The sequence below is a fragment of the Pristiophorus japonicus genome, chromosome 21 (assembly GCF_044704955.1).
Source record: "Pristiophorus japonicus isolate sPriJap1 chromosome 21, sPriJap1.hap1, whole genome shotgun sequence".
NCBI classification, from domain to species: Eukaryota; Metazoa; Chordata; class Chondrichthyes; family Pristiophoridae; genus Pristiophorus; species Pristiophorus japonicus.
In genome coordinates this window covers 37058766-37076666 of record NC_091997.1, presented here as the reverse complement: position 1 = coordinate 37076666, position 17901 = coordinate 37058766, and the positions used below count along the sequence as shown (strand labels likewise).

Sequence of the window (17901 nt, the reverse complement as noted above, 5' to 3'; positions counted from 1 at the left end):
GGGGCGGGGCCGGCGCGCTGGGCTGATACGGACCCCGGGCTGCGGGTTGAGGCCGCGCGGGGAGCCGGGAGCTGGGCTCCGGGATGTGGGCCGCCGCCCTGGCCCTGTGCTGTGTGGTGGGGCTGCGGGCCGTGCGCTGCTCCCAGGGGGACCGCGAGCCCCATTACCGCCACTGCGTCTGGCTGTGCGAGCAGGAAAACTGCACTGGCGCCGGGCTCCGGGCCTTCCGCAAACTGCAGCCTCTCCACATGCTGCTGGCAGGTGAGGGACCCTTCACACCTCACCCCAATCCTTCACCGTGACCATTAATCCTTCACCTCTGGGGTACAGTCCCACATACACTCACTCCCACTGGGGTTCGGGTCCCACACACTGACTCTCACTGGGGTTCGGGTCCCACACACTGACTCTCACTGGGGTTCGGGTCCCACACACACTGACTCTCACTGGGGTACAGTCCCACACACACTGACTCTCACTGGGGTTCAGGTCCCACACACACTGACTCACTGGGGTACAGTCCCACACACACTGACTCTCACTGGGGTTCGGGTCCCACACACACTGACTCTCACTGGGGTACAGTCCCACACACACACTGACTCTCACTGGGGTACAGTCCCACACACACTGACTCTCGCTGAGGTACAGTCCCACACACTGACTCTCACTGGGGTTCGGGTCCCACACACACTGACTCTCACTGAGGTACAGTCCCACACACACTGACTCTCGCTGAGGTACAGTCCCACACACACTGACTCTCGCTGAGGTACAGTCCCACACACACTGACTCTCGCTGAGGTACAGTCCCACACACACTGACTCTCGCTGAGGTACAGTCCCACACACACTGACTCTCGCTGAGGTACAGTCCCACACACACTGACTCTCGCTGAGGTACAGTCCCACACACACTGACTCTCGCTGAGGTACAGTCCCACACACACTGACTCTCGCTGAGGTACAGTCCCACACACACTGACTCTCTGGCTTTTGACAAGGTCCCACACAAGAGATTGGTGTGCAGCGTTAAAGCACATGGTATTGGGGGTAATGTACTGACGTGGATAGAGAACTGGTTCGGTATTCACGAAGGAGGACACGAACAACCTTCCAGTTATAAAAGGGGTCGGGGGGTCTAGTAAGGAGGAGGAACTGAGGGAAATCCTTATTAGCCGGGAAATTGTGTTGGGGAAATTGATGGGATTGAAGGCCGATAAATCCCCAGGGCCTGATGGACTGCATCCCAGAGTACTTAAGGAGGTGGCCTTGGAAATAGTGGATGCGTTGACAGTCATTTTCCAACATTCCATTGACTCTGGATCAGTTCCTATGGAGTGGAGGGTAGCCAATGTAACCCCACTTTTTAAAAAAGGAGGGAGAGAGAAAACAGGGAATTATAGACCGGTCAGCCTGACATCGGTAGTGGGTAAAATGATGGAATCAATTATTAAGGATGTCATAGCAGTGCATTTGGAAAGAGGTGACATGATAGGTCCAAGTCAGCATGGATTTGTGAAAGGGAAATCATGCTTGACAAATCTTCTGGAATTTTTTGAGGATGTTTCCAGTAGAGTGGATAAGGGAGAACCAGTTGATGTGGTATATTTGGACTTTCAGAAGGCGTTCGACAAGGTCCCACACAAGAGATTGATGTGCAAAGTTAGAGCACATGGGATTGGGGGTAGTGTACTGACATGGATTGAGAACTGGTTGTCAGACAGGAAGCAAAGAGTAGGAGTAAATGGGTACTTTTCAGAATGGCAGGCAGTGACTAGTGGGGTACCGCAAGGTTCTGTGCTGGGGCCCCAGCTGTTTACACTGTACATTAATGATTTAGATGAGGGGATTAAATGTAGTATCTCCAAATTTGCGGATGACACTAAGTTGGGTGGCAGTGTGAGCTGCGAGGAGGATGCTGTGAGGCTGCAGAGCGACTTGGATAGGTTAGGTGAGTGGGCAAATGCATGGCAGATGAAGTATAATGTGGATAAATGTGAGGTTATCCACTTTGGTGGTAAAAACAGAGAGACAGACTATTATCTGAATGGTGACAGATTAGGAAAAGGGGAGGTGCAAAGAGACCTGGGTGTCATGGTACATCAGTCATTGAAGGTTGGCATGCAGGTGCAGCAGGCGGTTAAGAAAGCAAATGGCATGTTGGCCTTCATAGCAAGGGGATTTGAGTACAGGGGCAGGGAGGTGTTGCTACAGTTGTACAGGGCATTGGTGAAGCCACACCTGGAGTATTGTGTACAGTTTTGGTCTCCTAACCTGAGGAAGGACATTCTTGCTATTGAGGGAGTGCAGCGAAGGTTCACCAGACTGATTCCCGGGATGGCGGGACTGACCTATCAAGAAAGACTGGATCAACTGGGCTTGTATTCACTGGAGTTCAGAAGAATGAGAGGGGACCTCATAGAAACATATAAAATTCTGACGGGGTTAGACAGGTTAGATGCAGGAAGAATGTTCCCAATGTTGGGGAAGTCCAGAACCAGGGGTCACAGTCTAAGGATAAGGGGTAAGCCATTTAGGACCGAGATGCGGAGGAACTTCTTCACCCAGAGAGTGGTGAACCTGTGGAATTCTCTACCACAGAAAGTTGTTGAGGCCAATTCACTAAATATATTCAAAAAGGAGTTAGATGAGGTCCTTACTGCTAGGGGGATCAAGGGGTATGGCGAGAAAGCAGGAATGGGGTACTGAAGTTGAATGTTCAGCCATGAACTCATTGAATGGCGGTGCAGGCTAGAAGGGCCGAATGGCCTACTCCTGCACCTATTTTCTATGTTTCTATGTTTCTATGGTCAGCAGACAAGAAGCAGAGAATCGGGATAAAAGGGTCTTTTTCAGAATGGCAGGCAGTGACTAATGGGGTGCCGCAGGGCTCAGTGCTGGGACCCCAGCTATTAACAATATACGTTAATGATTTGGATGAGGGAATTGAGTGTAATATCTCCAAGTTTGCAGATGACACTAAGCTGGGTGGCAGTGTGAGCTGTGAGGAGGATGCTAAAAGGCTGCAGGGTGACTTGGACAGGTTAGGTGAGTGGGTAAACGCATGGCAAATGCAGTATAATGTGGATAAATGTGAGGTTATCCACTTTGGGGGCAAAAACACGAAGGCAGAATATTATCTGAATAGCGGCAGATTAGGAAAAGGGGAGGTGCAGCGCGACCTGGGTGTCATGGTTCATCAGTCATTGAAAGTTGGAATGCAGATACAGCAGGTGGTGAAGAAGGCAAATGGCATGTTGGCCTTCATAGCTAGGGGATTTGAGTAGAGGAGCAGGGAGGTCTCACTGCAGTTGTACAGGGCCTTGGTGAGGCCGCACCTGGAATATTGTGTTCAGTTTTGGTCTCCCAACCTGAGGAAGGACGTTCTTGATATTGAGGGAGTGCAGCGAAGGTTCACCAGACTGATTCCCGGGGTGGCAGGACTGACATATGAGGAGAGACTGGATTGACTGAGCCTATATTCACTGGCGTTTAGAAGGATGAGAGGGGATCTCATAGAAACATATAAAATTCTGATGGGACTGGACAGGTTAGATACAGGAAGAATGTTCCCGATGTTGGGAAAGTCCAGAACCAAGGGCCATAGTCTAACGATAAGGGGTAAGCCATTTAGGACTGAGATGAGGAAAAACTTCTTCACTCAGAGAGTTGTTAACCTGCGGAATTCCCTGCCGCAGAAAGTTGTTGATGCCAGTTCATTGGATATATTCAAGGGAGAGTTAGATATGGCCCTTACGGCTAAAGAGATCAAGGGGTATGGAGAGAAAGCAGGAAAGGGGTACTGAGGGGAATGATCAGCCATGATCTTATTGAATGGCGGTGCAGGCTCGAAGGGCTGAATGGCCGACTCCTGCACCTATTTTCTATGTTTCTATTTTCTATGTTTCTCACTGGGGTACGGGTCCCCACACACTGACTCTCACTGGGGTACAGTTCCACACACACTGACTCTCACTGGGGTACAGTTCCACACACACTGACTCTCACTGGGGTACAGTTCCACACACACTGACTCTCACTGGGGTACGGGTCCCACACACACTGACTCTCACTGGGGTACGGGTCCCACACACACTGACTCTCACTGGGGTGCAGTTCTACAAACTCTGACTCTCACCTGGATACTGTTCCACACACACTGACTCTCACTAGGGTACGGATCCTACGCACAATGACTCTCACAGGGGTACGGGTCCCACACACACTGACTCTCACTGGGGTGCAGTCCCACACACACTGACTCTCACTGGGGTGCAGTCCCACACATACTGACTCTCACTGGGGTGCAGTTCTACACACACTGACTCTCACTGGGGTACAGTCCCACACACACTGACTCTCACTGGGGTACAGTCCCACACACACTGACTCTCACTGGGGTACAGTCCCACACACACTGACTCTCACTGGGGTACAGTCCCACACACACTGACTCTCACTGGGGTACGGTTACACACATACTGACTCTCACTGGGGTACAGTTCCACACACACTGACTCTCACTGGGTTACAGTTCCACACACACTGACTCTCACACGGGTATCGTCCCACACACACTGATTCTCACTGGGGTACAGTCCCACACACACTGACTCTCACTGGGGTACGGGTCCCACACACACTGATTCTCACTGGGGTACAGTCCCACACACACTGACTCTCACTGGGGTACGGGTCCCACACACACACACTGACTCTCACTCGGGTACGGTTCCACAGGCACTGACTGTCTGGAGGGTGGGAATAACAATTCTAGAGCCCCTGATGATTTGGGACTTACAAGGGAGGAGAAAGAAAAAAAGGAAAGCTTATGTCATATACCGACAGCTAAATACTGTAGAATCTCTGGAGGAATATAGAAAGTTCAGAGGTAAAATTAAGAAGGATATTTGGAATGCTAAGACAGAGCATGAAAAATTCATGGCAAGTAAAATCAAGGAAAACCCAAAGATGTTCTATAAATATATTAAGAGCAAGAGGGTAACTAAAGAAAGGGTAGGGCCTATTAGAAACCATGAGGGTAATCTGTGTATGGAGGCGGAAGATGTTGGTATGCTTCTTAATTAATACTTTGCGTCTGTTTTCACAAAGGAAAGGGGTAATGTAGATACTGCTATTGAGGAGGAGTGTGAAATTCTGGACGAAATAGACATAGTGAAAGAGGAGGTATTGGGGGGTTTGGCAGCATTGAAAGTGGATAAGTCCCCAGACCCGGATGAAGTGCATCCCAGGCTGTTGACCAAAGCAAGAGAGAAAATAGCAGAGGCCTTGACCATCATTTTCCAGTCCTCTTTGGATTCAGGCATGGTGCCGGAGGATTGGAGGACTGCTAATGTGGTACCCTTGTTTAAGAAGGGAGAAAGGGAGAGGCCGAGTAATTACAGGCCTGTCAGCCTAACCTCAGTGGTGGGAAAATTATTGGAAAAAATCCTGAAAGACAGGATAAATCTACATTTGGAAAGGCAAGGATTAATCCGGGACAGTCAGCACGGATTTGTTAAGGGAAGGTCGTGTTTGACTAACCCGATTGAATTTTTCGAGGAGGTAACCAGGAGGGTCGATGAGGGTAGTGCGTATGATGTGTATATTGACTTTAGCAAAGCTTTTGATAAGGTCCCACATGGCAGACTGGTCATGAAGGTAAAAGCCCATGAGATCCAGGGCAAAGTGGCAAGTTGGATCCAAAATTGGCTTGGAGGTAGGAAGCAAAGGGTAATGGTTGATGAGAGTTTTTGTGACTGGAAGGATGTTTCCATTGGGGTTCTGCAGGGCTCAGTACTGGGTCCCTTGCTTTTTGTGGTATACATCAATGATCTAGATTTGAATATAGGGGGTATGATTAAGAAGTTTGAAGATGACACTCAAATTGGCTGTGTGGTTGATAATGAAGAGGAAAGTCATGGACTGCAGGAGGATATAAATCTACTGGTCAGGTGGGCAGAGTAGTGGCAAATGGAATTTAATTCAGAAGTGTAAGGTGATGCACTTGGGGAGGGCTAATAAGGAAAGGGTATACACATTAAATGGTAGGTCACTTAATAGTGTAGATGAACAGAAGGACCTTGGAGTGTTTATCCACAGATCCCTGAAAGAAGCAGGCCAGGTGGATAAGGTGGTTAAGAAGGCATACGGAATGCTTGCCTTTATTGGCCGAGGCATAGAATACAAGAGCAGAGAGGTTATGCTTAAATTGTATAATACTTTGGTTAGGCCACAGCTGGAATACTGCGTGCAGTTCGGGTCGCCGTATTATAGGAAGGACATGATTGCACTGGAGAGGGTGCAGAGGAGATTTACGAGGATGCTGCCTGGAATGGAGAATCTTAGCTATGAGGACAGATTGGATAAGCTGGGTGAAGAAGGCAAATGGTATGTTGGCCTTCATAGCTAGGGGTTATGAGTATAGGAGCAGGGGGGTCTTACTACAGTTGTACAGGACCTTGGTGAGGCCTCACCTGGAATATTGTGTTCAGTTTTGGTCTCCAAATCTGAGGAAAGACATTCTTGCTATTGAGGGAGTGCAGCGAAGGTTCTCCAGACTGATTCCAGGGAGGGCTAGACTGACATATGAGGAGAGACTGGATCGACTGGGCCTTTATTCACTGGAGTTTAGAAGGATGAGAGGGGATCTCATAGAAACAGATAAAATTTTGACGGGACGGGACAGGTTAGACACAGGAAGAATGTTCCCGATGTTGGGGAAGTCCAGAACCAGAGGACACAGTCTAAGGATAAGGGGTAAGCCATTTAGAACTGAGATGAGGAGAAACTTCTTCACTCGGAGGGAGTTGTTAACCTGTGGAGTTCCCTACCGCAGAGTATTGTTGATGCCAGTTCGTTGGATATATTCAAGGGGGAGTTAGATATGGCCCTTACTGCTAAAGGGATCAAGGGGTATGGAGAGAAAGCAGGAAAGGGTACTGAGGTGAATGATCAGCCATAATCTTATTGAATGGTGGTGCAGGCTCGAAGGGCCGAATGGCCTACTCCTGCACCTACTTTCTATGTTTCTCATTGGAACAGGGGAGGCTGAGGGGAGACCTTATTGAGGCACATAACATTTTGAGGGGCCTCGATATAGTGTATAGCAAGGACCTATTTCCATTGGTGGAGGGGTCAATTACGAGGGGGCATAGTTTTAAGGTAGTTGGTGGAAGGTTCAGAGGGGATTTGAGGGGGGCTTCTTCACGTAGAGGGTTGTGGGGATTTCTATCTCACTGCCTGGAAGGATGGTGGATGCAGAAACCCTCACCACATTTAAAAGGTGCTTGGATGGGCACTTGAAGTGCCATAACCTGCAGGGTTACGGACCTAGAGCTGGCACGATGGTAAGTACATCATGGAATCTAATACGGCCAGGGTGATCTCGTGGATTAGTTTCGATCACCTGATGGGTCGGAGAGGAATTTTCACAGATTTTTATTTCCCTAATTGGCCTGGGTTTTTATCTGGTTTTTGCCTCTCTCAGGAGATCACATGGCTTCGGTTGGGGTGGAGTATAGAATGTTTCAGTATAAGGGGTGTCGCAGTTGTGTGAGGCAGACTGGTTGGGCTGGGTGCTTTTTACCTTTCCGCCATTGTTCATAGGTTTATATGTAACCTTCAGGGTTGCTGACCGAGGGCCGTTGGGCTCTTTGTCGGCCGGCATGGACACGATGGGCTGAGATGGCCTCCTCCTACGCTGTAAATTTCTGTTTCTATTCCGTCTGTGCATGATGTTCACGTCCTTTCCAGTCCAGTTGGAGTGAGTAGAAATTGATCAGGAACAGGAAGCAGTTGGATTTCCTTTCCTGAGTTCCTGGGGTAGCGCGGCCCATCTGAGATCAGCCCGCTCATCATAGGCTGGGGATGGAGCCTGCGCCCGTCTGGTTTGTGTGGCTTATTCTCGGGCAATGGCCAACACATTAATGCTGCGCTGCCTCCGAGCGATGAAGCTTTGTCGGAATGAGTTGCCGTCAGCAGTCTGAGCTTTGACGTTGTTTGTGTCTGTTTGTGTTGGCAGGCTGGAGCTGTGCTGATGACTGTAAGTACAACTGTATGTGGGCGACAGTGGGACTGTACGTTAAAGAAGGACACAACGTGCCTCAATTTCATGGCAAGGTAAAGTTGTCGCTGCCGCGAGGCGCTGACTGACAGGCATGTGATCGATGACAGCTTCAGCTGTCAGCACTTTCATTGGCTGGGGCTCTGATTTGACAGCAGGGAACGAATGGGGAGCCTGAAATTCCCTTGCCGAGACCCCACCTTGGGGAGAGGAGAATTGGGGGTGAGGGCATTGGTGGGTCGGAAGGGAATGGAGGGAGGGAACAGTCGGGAGGCGAGTGAGTAGGAGGGGGTGGACAGGATGAATGAGAGAGGAGGGGAGGCTTGGGATGCCGGGCGCTCTCTGTGCTTTGACCAGTGCCTGTGTTTGCATTTCCTCTTGCAGTGGCCCTTCTACCGATTCCTCTTCTTCCAGGAGCCTGCTTCGGCCATTGCCTCAGTGCTGAACGGACTGGCCAACTTTGCAATGTTGGGCCGATACCGGGCAGCTGTGCCTATCGAGTCTCCGATGTACCAAACCTGCATCTCTTTCGCCATGGTAACCCCAACACTTGTCTCTGCTCTGCTCTCCCGTGGTGGCATCTATAAACCCAGTTATTTGTAAAGCCGTGGTGTCTCTGGGCTTGTTCAGTGTTCCACCCCCACTGTCAGGATCGTAACTGCCTGCCTGCCCTGCACCCTCCGGCATTGCCTTTCAAACCTCTCAGCGATCCCTGGGAATGCTGAGTATTGTCGGGCTATTCACACACCGTGCTAGGGGGGCATCGGCCCGAGCCTGATCCTGGTCTCACCCTGTGTCCACACAGGTTCTAGCAGGAATCAGGAGCGGGAACTCTGGCCGATTTATCCCACCCTCGTCCAAGGCTTATTCTAATGCCTGTGAGGATGGGGAGAGGGTGGTGGGGGAGTGGGCGGGTGAGGGAGATGGCGGGTGGGGGGGGAATGGGGAGAGGGTGGGAGCGGGGCACGGGAGGTGGGGAAGGGGAGCTGGTGGAGGCTACAAGGAGAGGGTGGGCGGGAGGGGAATGGGGAGAGGGTACGGGAGGTGGGGAAGGGGAGCAGGTGGGGGTTAAAGGGAGAGGGTGGGTGGGGTGCGGGCGGGACGGGAATGGGGAGAGGGTGCGGGAGGTGGGGAAGGGGAGCGGGCAGGGGTGTGTTGAATCACTCCATCGATCATTCCTTAAGCGACTGCACGAAGGGGACAATTAGATTTCTATTGGCTCCTCCTCGTGAAAAAAGATAAGAATTAGGAGCAGGAGTAGGCAATTTGGCCCCTCGAGCCTGCTCCATCATTTAATAAGATCATGGCTGATCTTCGACCTCAACTCCACTTTCCCGCACTATCCCCATATCCCTTAATTCCCTTAATATCCAACATTTATCGATCTCTGTCTTGAATATATTCAACGACTGAGCATCCACAGCCCTCTGGGGTAGAGAATTCCAAAGATTCATAACCCTCTGAGTGAAGAAACTTTTCCTCATCTCAGTCCTAAATGGCTGACCCTCTATTCTGAGACTGACCCCTAGTTATAGATTCTCCAGCCAGGGGAATGATTTTCCCAGTATCTACCCAGTCAAGCCGCTTAAGAATTTTAACATTTCAATGGGATCACCTCTCATTCTTCTAAACTCTGGGGAATATCGGCCCAGTCTGCTCAATCTCTCCTCATCGGACAATTCCCCCCCCCCCATTCCAGGAATCAGTCTGGTGAACCTATGTTGCATTCCCTCTAAGGTAAGTATATCCTTCCTTGGATAAAGAGACCAAAACTGTACACAATACCTCAGGTGTGGTCTCACCAATGCCCTATATAGTTGCAGTAAGACTTCAAGAGGACATAGGACAGGCTAGTGGAATGGGTGGACACGTGGCAGATGAAATTTAACACAGAAAAGTGCGAAGTGATAAATTTTGGTAGGAAGAATGAAGAGAGGCAATATTACATCGGATATACGGCTCAGAAACAGGCCATTCAGCCCAACCAGTCCATGCCGGCGTTTATGCTCCACTCGAGCCTCCTCCCGTCTTTCCTCATCTAAATCTATCAGCATAACCCTCTATTCCTTTCTCCCCCATATGCTTGTCTAGCCTCCCCTTAAATGCATCGATACTATTCGCTTCAACCACTCCCTGTGGCAGCGAGTTCCACATTCTCACCACTCTCTGGGTAAAGAAGTTTCTTCTGAATTCTGGATTTATTGGTGACGATCTTATATTGGTGGCCTCTAGATTCGCTCTTCCCCACAAGTGGAACATTCTCTCCGTATCCACTCTATCAAAACCTTTCATCATTTGAAAGACCTCAATTAGGTCACCACTTAGCCGCCTTTTTTCAAGAGAAAAGAGACCCAGCTTGTTCATCTTTCCCTGAGAGGTACACTCTTACATTTCTGGTACCATCCATGTAAATCTTCTCTGCACCCTCTCCAGTGTCTCCCCAACCAGCAGAAATTGTTTCTCTCTATCTACCGTATCAGTTCCCCTTAATATCTTACATAAGAACATATGAAATAGGAACAGGAGTAGGCCATACGGCCCCTCGAGCCTGCTCCGCCACTTAATACGATCATAGCTGATCCGATCAGGGACTCAGCTCCACTTCCCTGCCCGCTCCCCATAACCCTTTATCCCCTTATCTGTTAAGAAACTATCTGTCTCTGTCTTAAATTTATTCAATGTCCCAGCTTCCACAGCTCTCTGAGGCAGCGAATTCCACAGATTTACAACCCTCTGAGAGAAGAAATTCCTTCTCATCTCAGTTTTAAATGGGTGGCCCCTTATTCTAAGATCATGCCCTCTAGTTCTAGTCTCCCCTATCAGTGGAAACATCCACTCTGCATCCACCTTGTCACGCCCCCTCATAATCTTATACATTTCAATAAGATCGCCTCTCATTCTTCTGAATTCCAATGAGTAGAGGCCCAACCTCCTCAACCTTTCCTCATAAGTCAACCCCCTCATCTCCGGAATCAACCGAATGAACCTTCTCTGAACTGCCTCCAAAGCAAGTACATCTTTTTTTAAATATAGAAACCAAAACTGCACGCAGTATTCTAGGTGTGGCCTCACCATTACCCTGTATAACTGTAGCAAGACTTCCCTACTTTTATACTCCATCCCCTTTGCAATAAACACCAAGATTCCATTTGTCTTCCTGATCACTTGCTATACCTGCATACTAACCTTTTGTGTTTCATGCACCAGGACCCCTAGGTCCTGCAGCATTTTGCAATTTTTCTCCATTTAAATAATAACTTGCTCTTTGATTTTTCTGCCAAAGTGCATAACCTCACACTTTCCAACATTATACTCCATCTGCCAAATTTTTGCCCATTCACTTAGCCTGTCTATGTCCTTTTGCAGGATTTTTTGTGTCCTCCTCACACATTGTTTTTCCTCCCATCTTTGTATCATCAGCAAACTTGTCTACGTTACACTCGGTCCCTTCATCCAAGTTGTTAATATAGATTGTAAATAGTTGGGGTCCCAGCCCTGATCCCTGCGGCACCCCGGTATCGTTCTGGTAAACCTACGCTACATTCCCTCCAAGGCCGATATATCCTCCCTAAGATGTGGTGCCCAGCACTGCTCACAGTACTCCAGGTGTGGCCTAAGGTGTGGTGCTCAGAACTGCTCACAGTGCTCCAGGTGTGGTCTAACCAGGGCTTTGTATGGCTGCAGCATAACTTCTACCCCCTTGTATTCTAGTCCTCTGGATATAAAGGCCAGCATTCCATTAGCCTTTTTGATTATTTTCTGTACCTGTTCATGCCATTTTAATGATCTATGTACCTGGACCCCTGATTCTCTGTGGACCTCCACTGTTTTTAGCCTTGCAGCATTTAGAAAGTATCCTGTTCTCTCCTTTTTAGGTCGAAAGTGGACCTGAAACATTTACCTACATTGAAATCCATTTGCCACAGTTTTGCTCATTCACTAAATCTGTCGATATCCCTTCGTCATTTTGTGATTCCATCTACACTGCCTACAGTACTGCCTATTTTTGTGTCTTGGGAAATTTGGATATGAGACTTTCTATGCCATCATCTAAGTCATGAATAAATACTCTGAATAGTTGTGGCCCCAACACAGATCCCTGCGGGACACCACCAGTCACCTCCTGCCAATTCGGGTACCTGCCCATTATCCCTACTCTCTGTCTCCTGCCACTCAGCCAATTGCCTAACTAGGTCATTCATTGGCCCTCAATTCCATGGGCTTCTACCTGGGACTTTATCAAAGGCCTTCTGGAAGTCCATATAAATAACCACCATAGACATTCCCCTGTCCACTACTTTAGTCACCTCCTCAAAAAATGCAATCAGGTTTGTCAGGCATGACCTTTCACAAATCCATGCTGGCTCTCTCTGATCAACTGAAAGTTTTCGAGGTGTTCAATCACTTTCCGACAACAGATGTTAAGCTAACTGGTCCATAATTCCCTGGTTCCCCCTCACACCATTTTTAAAAGCAGAGTACATGCACAATTTTCCAATCTAAAGGGGCGGTTCCTGAGTCTAGAGAACTTTGGAAGATTATAGTCAGTGCGTCTGCAATGTACTCACCGACTTCCTTTAAACCCTGGGTGGAAGCCATCTGGCCCTGGGGATCTGTCACTCTTTAGTGCCATTATCATCTTCATTACTGTTATTTTACTTGGGTTCATTTTATTAAGTCCCTGATTTAGTTTCCTTTGGATTTCCAGCATGCTATCCTGTTCCTTGACTGTAAATACTGGCGCAAAGTAATTATGCAACATGTCCACTGTTTCCTTCTTATCATCGATACTCTCACCACTTTGTGTTTAAGGGGCCCGTGTTACTCTTGACTAGCCTCTTTCCTAATATAATTGTAAAAAAAATGTGTGTTGATTTTGATATCCCTCGCGAGTTTCTTTACATATTCCCTTTTTGTAGCTCTCGCTATCTGTTCTGTGACCCTGTGCTGCCCCTTTGTATCTTTCCCATTGGCCAGGATCGGTGTTTTGGGGGGATTTGTCTGCCCTTTGCCCTTCAGTTGATGCTGTCCCTCACCTCTCTGGCCGTCCATGGCTGGTTTTTGGGCCAGTGGAGCTCTTGGCCCTCAGGGATAAACTGGTTCTGTATCACCTTCAATTATTCTTTGAACACCTCCCACTGATCTTCTGCCGTTTTACCCATGAACAGGTTTGCCCAGTTTACTGTGGGCAGTCTCTGCCTCATCCTGCTGAAGTCAGCTTTACCCAAATCTAGAATCTTAGTCACTGTTTCACGTTTCTCCCGTCAAACACTACATTAAACTTGATAATGTTATGATCGCTATTGGATAAATGTTCACGCACAGTTAGGTTAATAACTAAATCTGGCTCATTACTAAATCTAATATGGCTTGTCCCCTTGTTGTTCTGGGACATATTGTTGTAAGCTATCTGGGACACACTCAAGAAATTCCCTACCTTTCTGACAGATGCTATTCTGCTTTTCCCAATCTATATGAAAGTTAAAATGCCCCATTAAACCCACTCTGCCTTTATTACATGCTTGTCCAATCCCTGCATGTATACAATCTAACACTTCACAGCTGCTACCAGGGGGCCTATACACAACTCCCACTACAGCCTTAAATCCTTTCCTATTTCTTAATACAACCCATAAAGTCTCCATTGGCTGCTTCCCTCTGTTAAGAGAGGATATAATCACTGAAGTGATTTTATCTTTAATCACTAAGGCTACCCCTCCCACTCTGCCAGTTTCCCTATCTGTCCCGTTGACCTTATAACCGGGTATATTTAGTTCCCAGTCCTGACTTGCAGCAATGTCTCAGCAATGGCTGCCATGTCACACCCTCCAAGTTGAATTTGTGCCTGCAGTTCATTCAATGTATTCCTTACACTTTGCGTTTGTATAAAGAACGCTTATTTGGGACCACACACCCAAGCCTATGCTTCAGCTCTGCTGCTTTACTCACATGTTTCTTATTTCTCTCTCCTGGTTTAATCACTTTCCATCTTTTAGTTTTCCCCTTACCTCTAGTGCCCAAAGCGCAATTTCTGGTGTTACTCTACTCTCTTCCCTTGCGTTTGTTTTTAAACTATTTTTACTACAAGTTCCACCTGAGCCCCCCCCCCCCCCCCCCAACCCCATTTACTAGTTTGAAGTCCTGGTGACCACCCTTTATCCTTTCCGCTAGGACCTGGTCCCAGCCTGGTTCAGGTAGAGCCCGTCCCAACGGTACTGGTACATCAGTCACTGAAGGTAGACAAACAGTAAAGAAGCAGGCAGTAAAGAAAGCAAATGGCATGTTGGCCTTCATAGCGAGGGGAGTATAGGAGCAGGGAGGTCTTACTGCAGTTGTGCAGGGCCTTGGTGAGACCTCACCTGGAATATTGTGTTCAGTTTTGGTCTCCTAATCTGAGGAAGGACATTCTTGCTATTGAGGGAGTGCAGCGAAGGTTCATCAGACTAATTCCTGGGATGGCAGGACTGACATATGAAGAAAGACTGGATTGACTAGGCTTATACTCACTGGAATTTAGAAGATTGAGAGGGGATCTAATAGAAACATATAAAATTCTGACGGGAATGGACAGGTTAGATGCAGGAAGAATGTTCCTGATTTTGGGGAAGTCCAGAACCAGGGGGGTCACAGTCTAAGGATAAGGAGTAAGCCATTTAGGACCGAGATGAGGAGAAACTTTTTCACCCAGAGAATTGTGAACCTGTGGAATTCTCTACCGCAGAAAGTTGTTGAGGCCAGTTCGTTGGACATATTCAAAAGGGAGTTAGATGTGGCCCTTATGGTCAAAGGGATCAGGGGGTATGAAGAGAAAGCAGGAGTGGGGTATTGAAGTTGCATGATCAGCCATGATCATGTTGAATGGTGGTGCAGGCTCGAAGGGCCGAATGGCCTACTCCTGCACCTATTTTCTATGTTTCTATGTTCCTTCCTGTCCCAATACAAATGGAACCCCTCTTTCCCACACCACTCCTTCAGCCACGTGTTCACTTCCCTAATCAGCTTCTCCCAGCACCAATTTGCACGTGGCTAGAACCGTTCTATCATTCTACTCCAATCCTTTTGTACTAAAAGCTTAAATACCATTTGCTTTCCTAATTGCTTGCTGTACCTGCATGTTAACTTTCAGTGATTCGTGTACAAGGACACCCAGGTCCCTCTGAACACCGACATTTCCCAATCTCTCACTATTTAAAAAAAAAAATTCTGCTTTTCTATTTTTCTTACCAAAGTGGATCATTTCACACTTCCTCACATTCCATTCTATCTGCCATGTTCTTGCCCACTTATTTAACCTGTCTATATCCCCTGCAGCCTCTTTGCATCCTCCTCACAACTTACTTTCCCACCTAGCTTTGTATTGTCATCAAACTTGGATACATTACACTCGGTCCCTTCATCTAAGCTATTGTTATAGATTGTGAACAGCTGAAGCCCCAGCACAGATCCTTGCGGCACCCCACTAGTTACAGCCTGCCAACCCGTTTATTCCTACTCTCTGTTTTCTGTCCATTAACCAATCCTCAATTCATGCTAATATATTACCCCCAATCCAAGAGCCCTAACTTTGTGCAATACCCTCTTTTGAGGTACCTTATCCAATACTTTTTGAAAATCCAAATACACCATATCCACTGGTTCCCCCTTATCTATCCAACTCAAACTAAAACTAAGAGTCTTTAGAGGAAGTTGTGCAAAACCTTTATAAACCACCCCAGCTGGAGTATTGTGGCCAATTCTGGCCCCCGTATTTTACGAAAGTTGTCAAGACCTTGGAGAGGGTGCAGAGGGGATTTACCAGAATGGTTCCAGGGACAAGGGACTTCCGTTACGTGGAGAGACTGGAGAAGCTGGGGCTGTTCTCCTTGGAGCAGAGAAGGTTGAGGAGAGATTTAATCGAGGTGTTCAAAATCATGAGGGGTTTTGATTGAGTAAATAAGGAGACATTGTTCCCAGAGGCAGGAGAGTCTGTAACCGGAGGGACACAGATTTAAGGTGATTGGCAAAAGAACCAGAGGGGGAGATGAGGAAACATTTTTTTACGCAGTGAGTTGTTGTGATCAGGAACGCGCTGCCTGAAAGGACGGTGGGAGCAGATTCGATAATAACTTTCAAAAGGGAATTGGATTTGAGATGGGAAACTTGCAGAGCTACGGGGAAGAGCAGGGGAGTGGGTCGAATTGGATAGCTCGTTCTGTGCTGTATCATTCCATGAAGAGGCTTGTGCTGATCCCATCCCTACCCATTGACAGTCAGAGTGTAATGTCGTTCTCCCATAATGGAATTGGAGTCTGCTGAGGCAGGGCTGAGTGCTAGTCACTGCACGGTGTGTTCTGGTTATCTCCAGCCTGTCCTCGCACCGCTCATCACGCTGGTGTTAGCTCAAGTCGGACGCACAGTCTCGCATTGTGCCTGCGATGCGTTGTGTTCAAACTCCCGACACTGACCTCAGGGCTGAGCGACAGGGCTGAGCGACAGGGCTGAAAGCTGGGCTCTTTGATGTGACTGATATTTTAAGTGATCGGCAGCCTCTCTCTCCCTGTAGGTTAGCCTCAATGCCTGGGTTTGGTCCACCGTGTTCCACACACGCGACACCGCACTGACAGAGGTGAGTATCCCGATCGGCGGGGCTGCGGACCCAGCCTGACCCAACAGTCGTGGTTTTACACCCACCGGCAATGTGGCATTTATTGTCATTTTCATTTTGCAGAAAATGGATTATTTCTGTGCTTCGGCCGTGATGCTTTACTCCGTCTACCTGTGCTGTGTCCGGTGAGTCTCTTACCCCCGTCCCCCTCTCCCCCGTCCCCTCTCCCCCCCCGTCCCCCTCCCCATCTCTCCCCCCGTCCCCCTCTCCCCCCCCCGTCCCCCTCTCCCCCCCGTCCCCCTCTCCCCCCCCCCGTCCCCCTCTTCCCCCTCCCCCTCTTTCACCACCCCCGTTACCCCTCTTCCCCCCCCCGTTACCCCTCTTCCCCCCCGTTACCCCTCTTCCCCCCCGTTACCCCTCTTCCCCCCCGTTACCCCTCTTCCCCCCCCGTTACCCCTCTCCCCCCCTGTTACCCCTCTCCCCCCCGTTACCCCTCTTCCCCCCCCGTTACCCCTCTTCCCCCCCGTTACCCCTCTTCCCCCCCCGTTACCCCTCTCCCCCCATTACCCCTCTCCCCCCGTTACCCCTCTTCCCCCCCGTTACCCCTCTTCCCCCCGTTACCCCTCTTCCCCCCCCGTTACCCCTCCCCCGTCCCCTCTTTCCCCTCCGTCCCCCTCTTCCCCTCGTCCCCCTCTTCCCCCCCCCGTCCCACTCTTCCCCCCCCGTCCCCCCTCTTCCCCCCCCCGTCCCCCTCTTTCCCCCCCCGTCCCCCTCTTCCCCCCCCCTGTTACCCCTCTTCCCCCCAGTTACCCCTCTTCCCCCCCCGTTACCCCTCTTCCCCCCCCCGTTACCCCTCTCCCCCCCCGTTACCCCTCTCCCCCCCGTTACCCCTCTCCCCCCCCCCGTTACCCCTCTCCCCCCCGTCCCCCTCTTTCCCACCCCGTCCCCCTCTTTCCCCCCCCCTCTTCCCCCCCGTCCCCCTCTCCCCCCCCCGTCCCCCTCTTTCCCACCCGTCCCTCTTCCCCCCGTCCCCCTCTTTCCCCCCCCTCTTTCCCCCCCCTCTTCCCCCCCCTCTTCCCCCCCCGTCCCCCTCTTCCCCCCGTCCCCCTCTTCCCCCCCGTCCCCCTCTTCCCCCCCGTCCCCCTCTTCCCCCCCGTCCCCCTCTTCCCCCCCGTCCCCCTCTATCCCCCCCGTCCCCCTCTATCCCCCCCCGTCCCCCTCTTTCCCCCCCGTCCCCCTCTTTCCCCCA

The 17901-nt window shown here is 49.7% G+C and overlaps 1 protein-coding gene across 1 annotated transcript; it reads left to right on the top strand.

Annotated features, from left to right (window-relative positions):
- Positions 1–13: 13 nt before the first annotated feature.
- On the top strand, positions 14–16841 carry LOC139233949 (post-GPI attachment to proteins factor 3-like). The gene is made up of 5 exons (XM_070864640.1): positions 14–261; positions 8027–8124; positions 8453–8605; positions 16611–16673; positions 16776–16841. The coding sequence occupies exons 1-5, from the start codon at positions 84–86 to the stop codon at positions 16839–16841; spliced, it is 558 nt and encodes a 185-aa protein (XP_070720741.1). The 5' UTR covers positions 14–83.
- Positions 16842–17901: the final 1060 nt, after the last annotated feature.

Excerpts from the sequence above, each read along its gene's own strand:
- LOC139233949 (XM_070864640.1), top strand. The coding sequence starts at position 84 with ATGTGGGCCGCCGCCCTGGCCCTGTGCTGTGTGGTGGGGCTGCGGGCC. Across the intron at positions 8,125-8,452 it reads TGCCTCAATTTCATGGCAAG|TGGCCCTTCTACCGATTCCT; the intron begins GTAAAGTTGTCG and ends TTCCTCTTGCAG. Across the intron at positions 16,674-16,775 it reads GCGACACCGCACTGACAGAG|AAAATGGATTATTTCTGTGC; the intron begins GTGAGTATCCCG and ends TTCATTTTGCAG.